General features: G+C 35.7%; 2 protein-coding genes across 2 annotated transcripts; both read right to left on the bottom strand.

Moving 5' to 3' along the window:
• Window positions 1-1,480: 1,480 nt before the first annotated feature.
• On the bottom strand, window positions 1,481-5,263 carry LOC113054708 (B-cell CLL/lymphoma 7 protein family member A). The gene is made up of 6 exons (XM_026220431.1): window positions 5,090-5,263; window positions 3,884-3,965; window positions 3,703-3,796; window positions 3,459-3,608; window positions 2,530-2,630; window positions 1,481-2,434 (listed from the first exon to the last, which is right to left on the bottom strand). The coding sequence occupies exons 1-6, from the start codon at window positions 5,179-5,181 to the stop codon at window positions 2,363-2,365; spliced, it is 591 nt and encodes a 196-aa protein (XP_026076216.1). The 5' UTR covers window positions 5,182-5,263; the 3' UTR covers window positions 1,481-2,362.
• Window positions 5,264-11,103: 5,840 nt separating this feature from the next.
• Window positions 11,104-12,036, bottom strand: LOC113054706 (hydroxycarboxylic acid receptor 2-like). The gene has a single exon (XM_026220428.1). The coding sequence runs from the start codon at window positions 12,034-12,036 to the stop codon at window positions 11,104-11,106; it is 933 nt and encodes a 310-aa protein (XP_026076213.1).

A 12,036-nucleotide genomic window follows, 5' to 3' on the forward strand; every position in this document is an offset into this window, starting at 1 on the left:
GCACAATTTTTATGACAAAATCATGATGTACCTCATATTGTTGATGTAATTTTAACAACAATAATCTTCAAGTGTTAGAATTGGTTACCTGCAATGAAATGGTGCACAAGATTATATTTAATATGTATAATTTTCATGATTATTGCCTTTTTGTTTAAATTAATTAGATTTTTAAAAATTGCGTTCTGTTTGTACTGAAATATTGTGACAGTCTTTAACTATTGTACTGTTGTACTGTATATTCACTTGAACTCAATACAAACATTGAACAGTTTTTTTCTTGTTGAATGGATATATTGTGCTGATTACACATTGGTTTTGACCATATTTTGTAAAAAGCATTTAAAAATTTCACAAACATTTCACGACCATCCTAAAGACAATTCTAGCCACAATTTAGATTCAGTAAGTTACTGGTGTGATCCATTCATATAAATATTACATAATAAAACCAATTCACCTATTCATCATGAATGATTTTCAGTCTTGATCTTTCATCTAAATGCATACCTCAAAGTTGTGTAACTGTGCTTATGGCCAAAGTTTGAAACGCTGCACTCATAGTCTCTCAATTTTATGCAAGGATGGTCAACAGATCCCATCCTACAGCTCCTAAATAGAACAGAAGGGGCCTGGTCAACAATTCATGTCCCCTTAAAAATGCAGCTTGATATGACAAATCTGAACCCCACATAAAAAAAAGTAAAAAAAAAAAAAAAGAAAAAGATCGTATATACCGGTATGTAAAATAGATGTGAATTTTACGCTTTTTGATAACCTAATTAGGATAATTAGTGTAATGTATATTGTATATGTAATGTGTACATATATATAATGTATATGACCAAAATACAAATGACATTATTGTTGAACAATGCCTCTTTTGTATAAAAAGTCCAAATCAATCAAAAGTTTATTATATAAATGATAATTCTTATTTCATTTTGTGAATGGCAGAGACAAAGACCGTTGAAGTGGACGAAAAGCGCGCGCACAGAAAGTTTGACAGAACGCCAGATGTGAGGTAAGATTGCATTACGACGAATTACATCAACAAACTCTTAAAATGTTAACGAAAATTATATAAGAGTCATAATATGTTATAAGGTAAGGGGATGGTTGATGCAGAATCATATTCAATGTGATTTGTCGACGAATTGTGGTGAAAAAGTCTTATTTGATCTCTATCCCACTTTTTTGTTTTCTAATACTCATGTTTTTGGTAAAAGCTATAAATTATGTTCTTATTAAAAACGTTTCTGGAAAATCAATGTAAGTATAAGTTAACGCGGAAAGCGTCTAATGACGTCATAACGTTTCTGCAACATCGAAAAATATAAATATGAATAAAACATTCTCAGCCTTTCCAAAATAAAGCTGTGCAAGCTGGGCAATTAATCTTTAATTGAAAAATAAATACTTTAAATACTCATCAAAAGATCATGAAGCTAAACAGTCATAGAAAATAAGCCATAATCAATGCCGTCAAAATTTTTTATTTCAACAAATTGGATATGCTAAACATAAGCACTAATGATGAAATAAATAAAACCAAAATTAAACAGCTATACAAAACAAATTAATTTCAAGAAAATATGGTCCCATTGTGTCAATAGAATTATTTCATTGTGAGTTCCTTGTACGTTGCTACATCAGATTGAAGTGAGAGTGGATTTATTGTTGAAAATGACATCATTTAAAAACTGCCAGATTGTGTTCAGTGAATAGGATTTATTATCCTTCAATCAAGAATGAAGTTCCAGCTCAGCTGGTTTGGAAATGAGGTATATATTTGATTCATTTTGACATGTAACAAAAAAAATTCTTCATCCCCTTTAAAAAGCTTTGATGCTTTGAAAAGCTTTAAAAAAACAAAATCCACAAAAAAATCTATCAAATAAAAAATAAATTCACACATCATGGAGCCAGAAGGCACACAAACCAGTAGAGAATCTATGAACAAACCAAACCCCAGCACTGTAACCATACAACAACCTGCAAAATAGTTAAAAAACAACTAGTAGAGTCATTAAATTAAATAAAAGAAGACTTAAAACAAAGATGATCACAGCAGCAAATCCATCTTTTATCTTGACAAATCTATGCAGTGCATTCACTCTCTCTCATTACTGTTAAACTAACGCTGTATATCGTGCATGAGTTGGATGGAGTGAGGCTGCAGGTTTCTCACAGGATCAGGTCAGTGTTCGTCGTTGGCCTTGGTTCACTGGCACAGCGACAATGTTCGCTCCAGATGAGAAGATAAAGTACTTGAAGATCAGGAATGGTTTGTTAATTGGGTTGTATTTCCTCATTGCTTTGTGACAGTGACATTTGAAACATGGGAGAAAACTAGTCAGTTTCAGTTATCTAAGTCCTGAGAAGATGATTCCACTCTACTTTTCTTTGTGGGTGGGGAACCATCTTCACTTTCCTAATGAAACACAAAAAGCAAAAAACATTCTCACCCTCGAGTCATTCCCAACTTTGATTATTAACTTCTGATTTGAAGGTAAGTGATGCTTTTACCTGAGTGTTTGTTGAGGTGTCTGATGAGGACTCCTTCTCCCCTGATAACGGAGTATCTTTTTTGGTCGTTGATGTCTCGGAAGGGGTAGAGTTACAATTCCCTGTAAAAAAATAAACCACACTGATTCCTCCAATTCTGATGCATCACATTTCTTTCAGCTGGAAGATCTCGAATGCAATGTTTTGAATTCCATCTCTATGGAAATTGACTCACCCCTCAGGCCATCCAAGATGTAGATATGTTTGTTTCTTCATTGGAACAGATCTGGAGAAATGTTGCATTACATTACTTGCCCACCAATGGATCCTCTGCAGTGAATGGGTGCCGTCAGTCCAAACAGCTGATAAAAACATCACAATAATCCACACCACTCCAGTCCATCAGTTAACATCTTGATAAGCAAAAAGCTGTGTGCTTGTAAGACATTAATCCATCATTAAGACATTTTTCACTTCAAACCATTGCTTCCATCCTCTCCAGTCTGATTCAGGAGAGAAATATGCACAGATCAAGCAACGTTTACAAGAGAAAACAGTCAAAAACAGTTCTAAACACGGATATGGATTTATTATGTGAGACAGACTTTTTCACGAAAGAAATCAATATAATGGCCTCGTATTTTGGCCAGAAGGATTTGAAGTTAACACATCTTAATGACAGATTTGTTTCTTTCAAACAAGCAGGTTTTCACTTTACAAGATGTTAACGGATAGACTGGATTGGTGTGGATTACGGCACCCATTCACTGCAGAGGATGGGATGCTACATTTCTCAAAATCTGTTTAGATGAAGAAACAAACTCATCTTAGATGGCCTGGGAGTGAGTAAAATCTTAATTATATTTTTGGGCTCATTCATGAGCTATTCCTTCCAGACTTTAATTTGTAAGCATGAAATGTATTAATGCGATCAGAGTGGCTTTTCGTACCTTTGTCAGGGGATGGCGTATGTTCTGCCTTGCATTTGTTTCCATCAGTGTGAGCAGCAGCAGTGGCCTCTGGTGTCGGGCTCGTGCTACAGCTGTTCTCCATCTTCACCGGAGAGGAATCAGCTATTGAGCTCTGGTTACTGTTCTCATCTATAGGACAAACCACAGCTTGCCATTTAAGAGTCAATACTGTCAAATTACATTATGTACAGACTTAAAATCTTTGTATGGTTAAGAGACTGACCGTGCATGTCCATCATTCCCGGCGAGGAACTGTTCTCTGGAGTCGTCAACTCCGATCCATATTTCTCCTCTCTGCCCTTCTTCTTTTTGTTCTTCTGTTAAGCAGAAATGTATTTTTTCAGACAGAATATCAACGAATTACAGCTTAAAAAGAAAAGGATGCGCAATTGTCACAAACTTACATCATCTGACTTTGATTCAGTCACTGGAACCCATTTAAAGATACGCAGTGAAGTGTCTCCAACCGTCACCCATTTTTTCTCCCTGTGAATTGTTAAAACAAAGATCTGTAGTACAAAAGAAGTGCTTCATTGCCTAAATAGGTATTTGGTTACTGGTGAGCATTGTACAATGTTTAAGAGGAACTCACATTGTTTTAAAAAGGCAAATATATTAATTTGCAATAATTAATATTTACTAATGGATGGTGCACAATAAGACCAGAAGTGAGTTATAACAACAAAAACAAAAAATTAAATAGTCCATTATTGATTTTGTGTTTACTTAAAATACACTTAAACAAACCTGACATTTTTCTGCAGTTGGAAGTACTTTTAAAATCAGTTCTAATACAATTAGATACTTAAAAAAAAAAATCTGCATTAGAAAAGTCATATCCAATGAAAAAAAGAGATGGAACCAAAAATAAAAATAAATCTAATATACCTGTGATTACATTATTCTACAAGTAAAACTAGGCAAAATGTTGTGCTTCATAATATCAAATACTTGCACTCCAAATTATTTTTCTTGTGCAATAAAAAAATACATACAGGCAAAAATGATGTGTTACACAATTATGTGTTACACACAATTACACATGTGAGATTATGTGTAAAATGTCTAAAGATAACATCTTTGTCTAAAAGCCACAGCTTTATTGCTGTTAATGAAATATCAGGCATGCAGTCGCTCACTTCCCTGTTCCAGCCCCCATAGCGCTCCATGTGTTCAGCTTTATTTGATGAAAAGAGACTCTGAGCTGCATTTCAACTCTCTCTGTGTGTTACAGCGCCTGTGACTCGCGCGCACAGGTGAGTTTATTTAGCATTTCATCCCCCAAAACACATTTGTTACACATCACAGTGCGCTAAACTGAAGCGAGAAATGGCTTCATGTGACTGCAACGAAATGGCTTCTGGGTTCAACCTACTTAATATCCATCAGAAACCTTTAAAATCCATCCACAACATTCATTTTTGGTGTATGGTGTCGGGTGCGCGCACAGCACCTGCCGTGCGCTTGAGTTCACTTGGAAATCGCGCTCAAAAATGACCCTTATAATTTCACTCTCTGTCCTTCTCGGTTGTTCTTTCTCTCTCCTCCCCCACAAGCGCGTTTTTTTCTCTCCGGTGGAACAAACACAGGGCTTTTTCCCGCGATCTTACCATTTTCGAACTTTCTCAATAGCGGCCATAACGCGTTTGATGTCATCTTTGGCTCTGCTCCGGGTCTCCGCGCGCACTGACCTGCCAGACATTCCCGCCGCTCGTTAATATTTTTAAGCTCGGCAGTTCACACTCACAATGCGCGCACACACCCGCATACAGTGAACGCTGGGCCGGGAGCGCGCCTGCGCCAAACACACATTGAGCGAACGTGCGAGTCGATTCAAACTTGTTCTTTTGGCGTGTTTTTTTTTCTTTCGCGTGCAATAATAAACGGAATCTTTTGAAGGTTTTTTTTTAATGCTTGGGTTTGTAATTTGGTAGCCCCTTTTGTCAATAAGACTACGTTTATAAAACATTGAATTAAAACGTATTTTATATAGGCAAGTTATGTTATTATTAGGCATTTTATATACAGTAGCCTACTATACATGACTTAAAACAATCATAACAATAATTGATGCATTGCAATTGATGAATTGCATTGAAGCATTGATGTAATGGATTAACGGTTATTAAAAAAAAGTTATTTGTTTTTGTTAATCATAGAAAAGTACAGCACTAAGAATGTAGACAACTGTACAGGGTTGCGCAGTAATAGTCACATTTAATTAAACATTGAATATTTCCTTATAGTGTTAATTTTACTATATTTTCATGTTACATTTAAATAACCAGACATAGCAAGATAGCTGTTGAATTCATTTATCAAAGTAAGTGAAGTAATCTGTGGAGCTAATTAATGCATGGGGCACATTAAATGTTTATGAAGGTCACAAATTGATGCTTACATGTGTATACATTTACAGCTATTTACATTTAGATAAATATTATTATGAATTGTAAAGTTCTTATATCAACACTACATAGTGAATATTAACTCAAGATACAAAAGTGGATATTGTAATAGAACTGATATTGTTCTTCTCATCATTCTCATCCACCATTTCTTTCCTAGAAGCTTCATGTAGACTCACTGAGTTACTCAGAAATCAATTACAGATTACTATTTACTTAATTAAAATAGTGATTAAATGTATAAGTTTACAAAACTTTACTTTTAAGTAAAACTACTAATACCTTCATACCAAATGGCAAATATCTTTTATTGTAAAACCAGTATATTTATATATTTATAAATAACCAGTATATACTGTCTTGACAATTGTAAATTTGTTTTGGGTAGATGAAGATATAGTTACTATATTCAATCCCCACCATAAAATGTACTTTTGATTGTAAATATGTTAATAATTATGTTTATATATATATATATATATATGTGTGTGTGTGTGGTATAAAATTATTTTTGGTAACAACCATGTCAACAAAATAGAATTAATACGCAACTTTATTAAAACAACATAAATACAAAAAATTGGTTACGTATGTTATGTAATAGATATAATAATGGAAAACCATGTAATATCTTTATATAATTAATTATATAATATCAACATGCATTCATGGGTTTTATGGTAGACTTACATGTACATGACATATGTCTGAGAATGTATTATACATACATAAACCTATTTGTATGGTCTAGAAGGAGATCTGCAGTGAGGAGCTACTGCTAGATGTGTATGAAATATATGAAATAGTTTTATTCAAATACAAAGCCACCCTTATAACATCACTGGTTTGCTCACATTCACATTTTTAAGAAGAAAAGAAAATATGATATTTTATAATAACTGCCAGATGCAGCACACCTGATATCATTTCACCAATAAATCAAGATGGGTCCAAAAAATTGTTACAATATCAAAAATGCATTTGCAAAAATGTAACCAGCACTGCAGGTTCAGAGTGGAAGAACAGAAAGATGTAGAAAATTAAGTGCAGATTAAACATTTACATCAAGATTTGGAATCAGGATTGTATTCTCTATATTTCTCTATGTAATTTTGTTCAGTTTTTCTCTGAAACAGTTTCTGTATTCTGGTATCTGCTATAGCATATGGATAATGACATAACTATTGTTACCATGTAGGATCCACCTTTCTCATAATTTCAAAGATCAGAATCTGTCTGTGACACTCCCTCTTCTGGATTTTAGTGGGAAAACATACATTTAAACTGCAAAATGCCACCCTAAAAGAACGCCTTGCCACCCCAGTTGGGGAGATCCCGCTCCGAACTCCCGAACTGATTCAAATGATTTGCGATCCCCAAACTGACTCAAATGATTCGCGAACCCGCTTTGAACTCCCGAACTGACTCAAATGATTCGCGAACCCGCTACGAACTCCCGAACTGATTCAAATGATTCGTGATCCCGCTCCGAACTCCCGAACTGATTCAAATGATTCGCGAACCCGCTTTGAACTCCCGAACTGACTCAAATGATTCGCGAACCCGCTACAAACTCCCAAACTGATTCAAATGATTCGCGAACCCGCTCCGAACTCTCGAACTGATTCAAATGATCCGCGAAGCCGCTCCGAACTCCCGAACTGATTCAAATGATTTGCGATCCCCAAACTGACTCAAATGATTCGCGAACCCGCTCCGAACTCCCGAACTGACTCAAATGATTCGCGATTCCCATAACTGACTCAAATGATTCGCGATCCCGCAACCTATCCCGAACTGACTCAAATGATTCGCTATCCCCCTCCGAACTCCCGAACTGATTCAAATGATTCGCAAACCCGCTTTGAACTCCCGAAGTGAATCAAATGATTCGCGATCCCACTCCGAACTCCCGAACTGACTCAAATGGTTCACGAACCCGCTCCGAACTCTTACATATATTCAGAATGTAATTAAAAAAATAAATTAATAATTTTCGATTTTCAAATATTGCACCTGTCAAACATAGTTACCCACTTTTAAAAAGTGTGAGGATACGTAACAACTTTGTTTTGTGTCAGAACTCTCACACTTTCATTCATAAATTCACCCCGTGCGGCAGGGATTGAATCGCGGAAATGGAACTTGCTGTATAAAGAAGAACGTCACGGAATTCGGCCATTTTTTTATGAATAAATCAAAAGTAGAGCATTTAATCAAATCTCGATATGGACTAGTGTCTACAATATTAAAGCTGTTCAGTACCGTCGCTCCCTACACGCAGAGTAGGGCTTCAACTCCCAGAGGGGGCACCACCCCAGTTGCTCAAACAAAACAAAACTTCCTCCATTCTCCCATCCGCGCTCGCGACCGCTCGCACCTTTGGACCACATTATGCACCACATTATCTAATGTGATATTGGTATACACTTTTCTAACGTCAGTAGCATTTGAAGAGAATGACTTATAGTTATAAAAACAACTGTAATTGTTCATGTTGGTGTCAGCTATAATGTACAATTGCATTAAATGTTTGATATTTCTTAAAATTATCTGTAAATCATATGTAAATTATGCTACTCTTTCACATGGGCTCAAACACAAATTTGAAGCTCAATAGCATTTGAGGAGAAGTATAAATAATTTAGGTAAAAACGAGGCCCGTTTATCACTTTCAGGCAAATTCCTGTGAAAGTTTTTTTTTTTTTTAATTCAGGTTCCCTTACAAAAATTACCCATGGTTTTAACAATAACACCACAAATCATTGTTCTTGTAGCCATGGTAACTGCAAATTAACCATGGTTTTGTTACTTCAAATAATAATTTACAAAGTATTAATATGCTGTAACATTTTGTTGTTGTTGTTGCTATAAAAACAGATCTAAGCCATCAATAGCCTTTAAAATGACTTAAAATGCATTATATAAAAAGATAATGAGGCAATAATGATTGGTTAATAATTACACTGTTAAAATACATAATGTAGGCAAATACAAAAAAAAAACTATTTATGTACATGTTATTACAAATTCCATGTAATTGCTGCTGTTACACTTACAGGACGATCAAATCCTTGTTTAGGCGACTGACCAAACATATCAGACCAAACATATCATTCAAATATTCACTTAATCTTTCATTTTTGGCCACCTTTTTGCTATAGATGACACAGGCTTTATAATTTCGTTTTTTATAAAAAACGTGCATATCACAACCCTTACAAAATAAACCATGGCTTTATCATAGTAAAACTGCTTAATTTCCTTTTGCATGATTTCTGAATGCTTGAGACTATAAAATAAATTTGAGTCATAATAAAGTTATAGCCACAGGTAAATGTGGTAAGTGTTCCTGTAGCTTAACTGGTAGAGCACTGCGCTAGCAAGCGCAATGTTGGGGGTTCGATTCCTCGGGAACACATGATATGTAAAAATTGATAGCCTGAATCCACTGAAAGTCGCTTTGGATAAAGGCGTCTGCTAAATGCATAAATTTATTTATTTTTAATTTAATTTAAATGTCGAGAGCTACAATTGTGATTTGTAAATAATACAATTTATTCATTTAGTTTTTTATTTGATTAAAGTTCTTTTTTCACCCCTATAGTAGGTGTTTTTTTCATTATCATATTTGAGGAAGGGGGGCTCAGGACACCCATTTGGCCAGCAGCGGCCCTGAAGGTGTTGTTATACTCTTCTCTGGGAATGTGTGCTCTACCACACACACACACACACACACACACACTGAAGCACGCGTGGCGTTTTCAGCTCTTCACTATATTGACGCATGATGTATGCTACACATGTGCACGTCAGCACGCTATGAGAGGATTTCACCATTTCATTATTTCGGTATAACCTGAAGAAATTCAAACAGAAATATAGTACTATTGCACAAGTAGGCCTATTAGCTAATAATAATAGTTCCTTAATAAACACAGAAACTCTGTCTACAACCCACTAAAATAAAAGTTTGGTCTAACTCAAAGAAATTATGTAAGAAATTATCCTTAAAATATAAATATACTTAAAAAAAGATATACTAAAACATTATTTTAAAGGAATATCACAAAAGTTTTCATAAAACAATAACACCATATTTTTCAAAAACAATTTCTAAAAGTACATTTGTATTTGTGCCTATAATGCTTATTTATTATTATTGTCAGCAAATAAAACCTATGCTTCAGGACCATATTCATATAACATCTAATGCTAAATCTAGCTCTTGACTGGTTGAGTTAGATGGTGATGAACACTAAACAGTAGTAAATCAGTTGAGTCTCCCCATCTGGAAATGTCATTGGCTATTAAAATCTTGTGTTTCTTATAATAAATTGACATATTGATAACACTAAACCTTTTATAATGCTCTTAATTACATGTCGATGCATACTGTATGCATTAGTGAGTGTGGTGGTGCTTATGGGTTATGGTCACTCCTTATATGAACTGTTTCAAATGCAAGCTATATGTAATAAAAAGAAAATGATGATGACAAAGACACAACTTTAAAACCAATGTCATTCATGCCAAGGGTTTAAAAGATTTCAGAAGTCTGTTGAGTAAAATAATCACACAGGAAAGCCAAAAGGACAAAAAAATTGATTTATTTTGATTTATTTTGTCCATGCATCAGAATATGTCTTCATTTAGTCCTAATCTCAGGGAGATTATTGCAAAAAATATTTGCTGCACTAAAAAGACAAATAATACACCAAATACTAATCAGATTTATGTATCGTTGAAGAACCAGTACCATATTAGTTTTCCAAGCGGACAGCAAAAAATAAGTTTAAATATAACTCAACAATGGTTTAAATAAAGGCACAAAATGTCACTAAATACGTAATGAATACCCTTGTTTGTTAATACATTAACATGAATATATATTAGCAAGCATCATTTACATTTAAATGAATAAATATCCCACTTTAAAATGTTACAACCTCATAGTGGCCCTGTGCCAAATAACACCTTTTATAAGCACTTTTATTTGTGATTTCTGTTGTCTGCAAATGTCTGTTAAGCCTCTGAGACTGTAAAGCATCCAATTCGGTCAGTTTAGGCTCCAGTAATGTGCTCACCAGTGCCCCGTTTTGAATGCACTTTTACCAAGAACACTTGATGTTACCAAACTTTGGAATATTTGAGGAAGGGCTTAGGATAGCATTTGGGACAGGGCCAGTGTCTACCTGAATGTTGTCACATTATAATTATTCCTCAATTTTCTTTCCTAGAAGTCTCATGTAGATTTTCCTGAAAGATCCGCTGAATGCAGGGCTTGAGAAGTAATAGACGATGGGATTGAGCACGCTGTTGAAGTAGGTAAAGCAGACACTGGTTTTAAATGCGTCATTTGCCTCACGGAAATAGTGACACTCGTTATACCAGAGTTTCAGGACGTACATGGCGATACGGGAGATGTTGCTCGGGAAGAAACATATAATGAAAACCGCGGCCACTGCTAAGATAAACTGCACGGCTCTTTTGATTTTGCCCTGTTTGTCTACTGTCTTATTCTTCAACTGCCACGTTATGCAGGTGGTGCAATAGATCACAATGACCGTGGGCAAAAAGAACTGGATAACATAGAATACGTTGTGCCAGGTGAACCGGGAATTATTCCCAAAGCAGATGTTGAAGCTCTCGCACTGCGTGTGGTTGTTTAGATAGTAGAAATGTTCATCTGTTAGGAGGTAGACAGTCATAGCTATGATGAGACCCCACAGACCAACAGAGACCCACAGGGCGTGGGTCAGACCCATTCGGTTGATGCGGTTGAGAGGGTGGACGATCTTAAGGTATCGGTCCACAGCGACGGCGGTGAGGAAGAATATACCGCCAGCTCTGTTGGTGGCCAAAAGAAACAGCAAAATACGGCAGAAAGCATCTCCGTAGACCCAGTCCTTCCCCCTGCGGTAGTAGTCGGCCCTAAAAGGAAGGCAGAAAATGACCAATGAATCCGCCAGAGCCAGATGGGCAAGATAAATAGAATTGGGCTTCCAGGTGTCCCTGTGGAAGAAAAACATAGAGAGGGCGAGAACGTTCCCAATAAGGCCCAATATGAACTCCGTTATCATTACAGGGGGAAGGTATTGGTCCAGCATTGGCGTTTCATAAGTGCAGCACATTGAGGAGTTGTTCAT

Source organism: Carassius auratus, chromosome 35 (genome assembly GCF_003368295.1).
Source record: "Carassius auratus strain Wakin chromosome 35, ASM336829v1, whole genome shotgun sequence".
NCBI lineage: Eukaryota > Metazoa > Chordata > Actinopteri > Cypriniformes > Cyprinidae > Carassius > Carassius auratus.

Excerpts from the sequence above, each read along its gene's own strand:
- LOC113054706 (XM_026220428.1), bottom strand. The coding sequence starts at position 12,036 with ATGAACAACTCCTCAATGTGCTGCACTTATGAAACGCCAATGCTGGAC.
- LOC113054708 (XM_026220431.1), bottom strand. The coding sequence starts at position 5,181 with ATGTCTGGCAGGTCAGTGCGCGCGGAGACCCGGAGCAGAGCCAAAGAT. Across the intron at positions 2,631-3,458 it reads TACGCCATCCCCTGACAAAG|GGAATTGTAACTCTACCCCT; the intron begins GTACGAAAAGCC and ends ATTTTTTTACAG. Across the intron at positions 2,435-2,529 it reads ACACCTCAACAAACACTCAG|GAAAGTGAAGATGGTTCCCC; the intron begins GTAAAAGCATCA and ends GTGTTTCATTAG.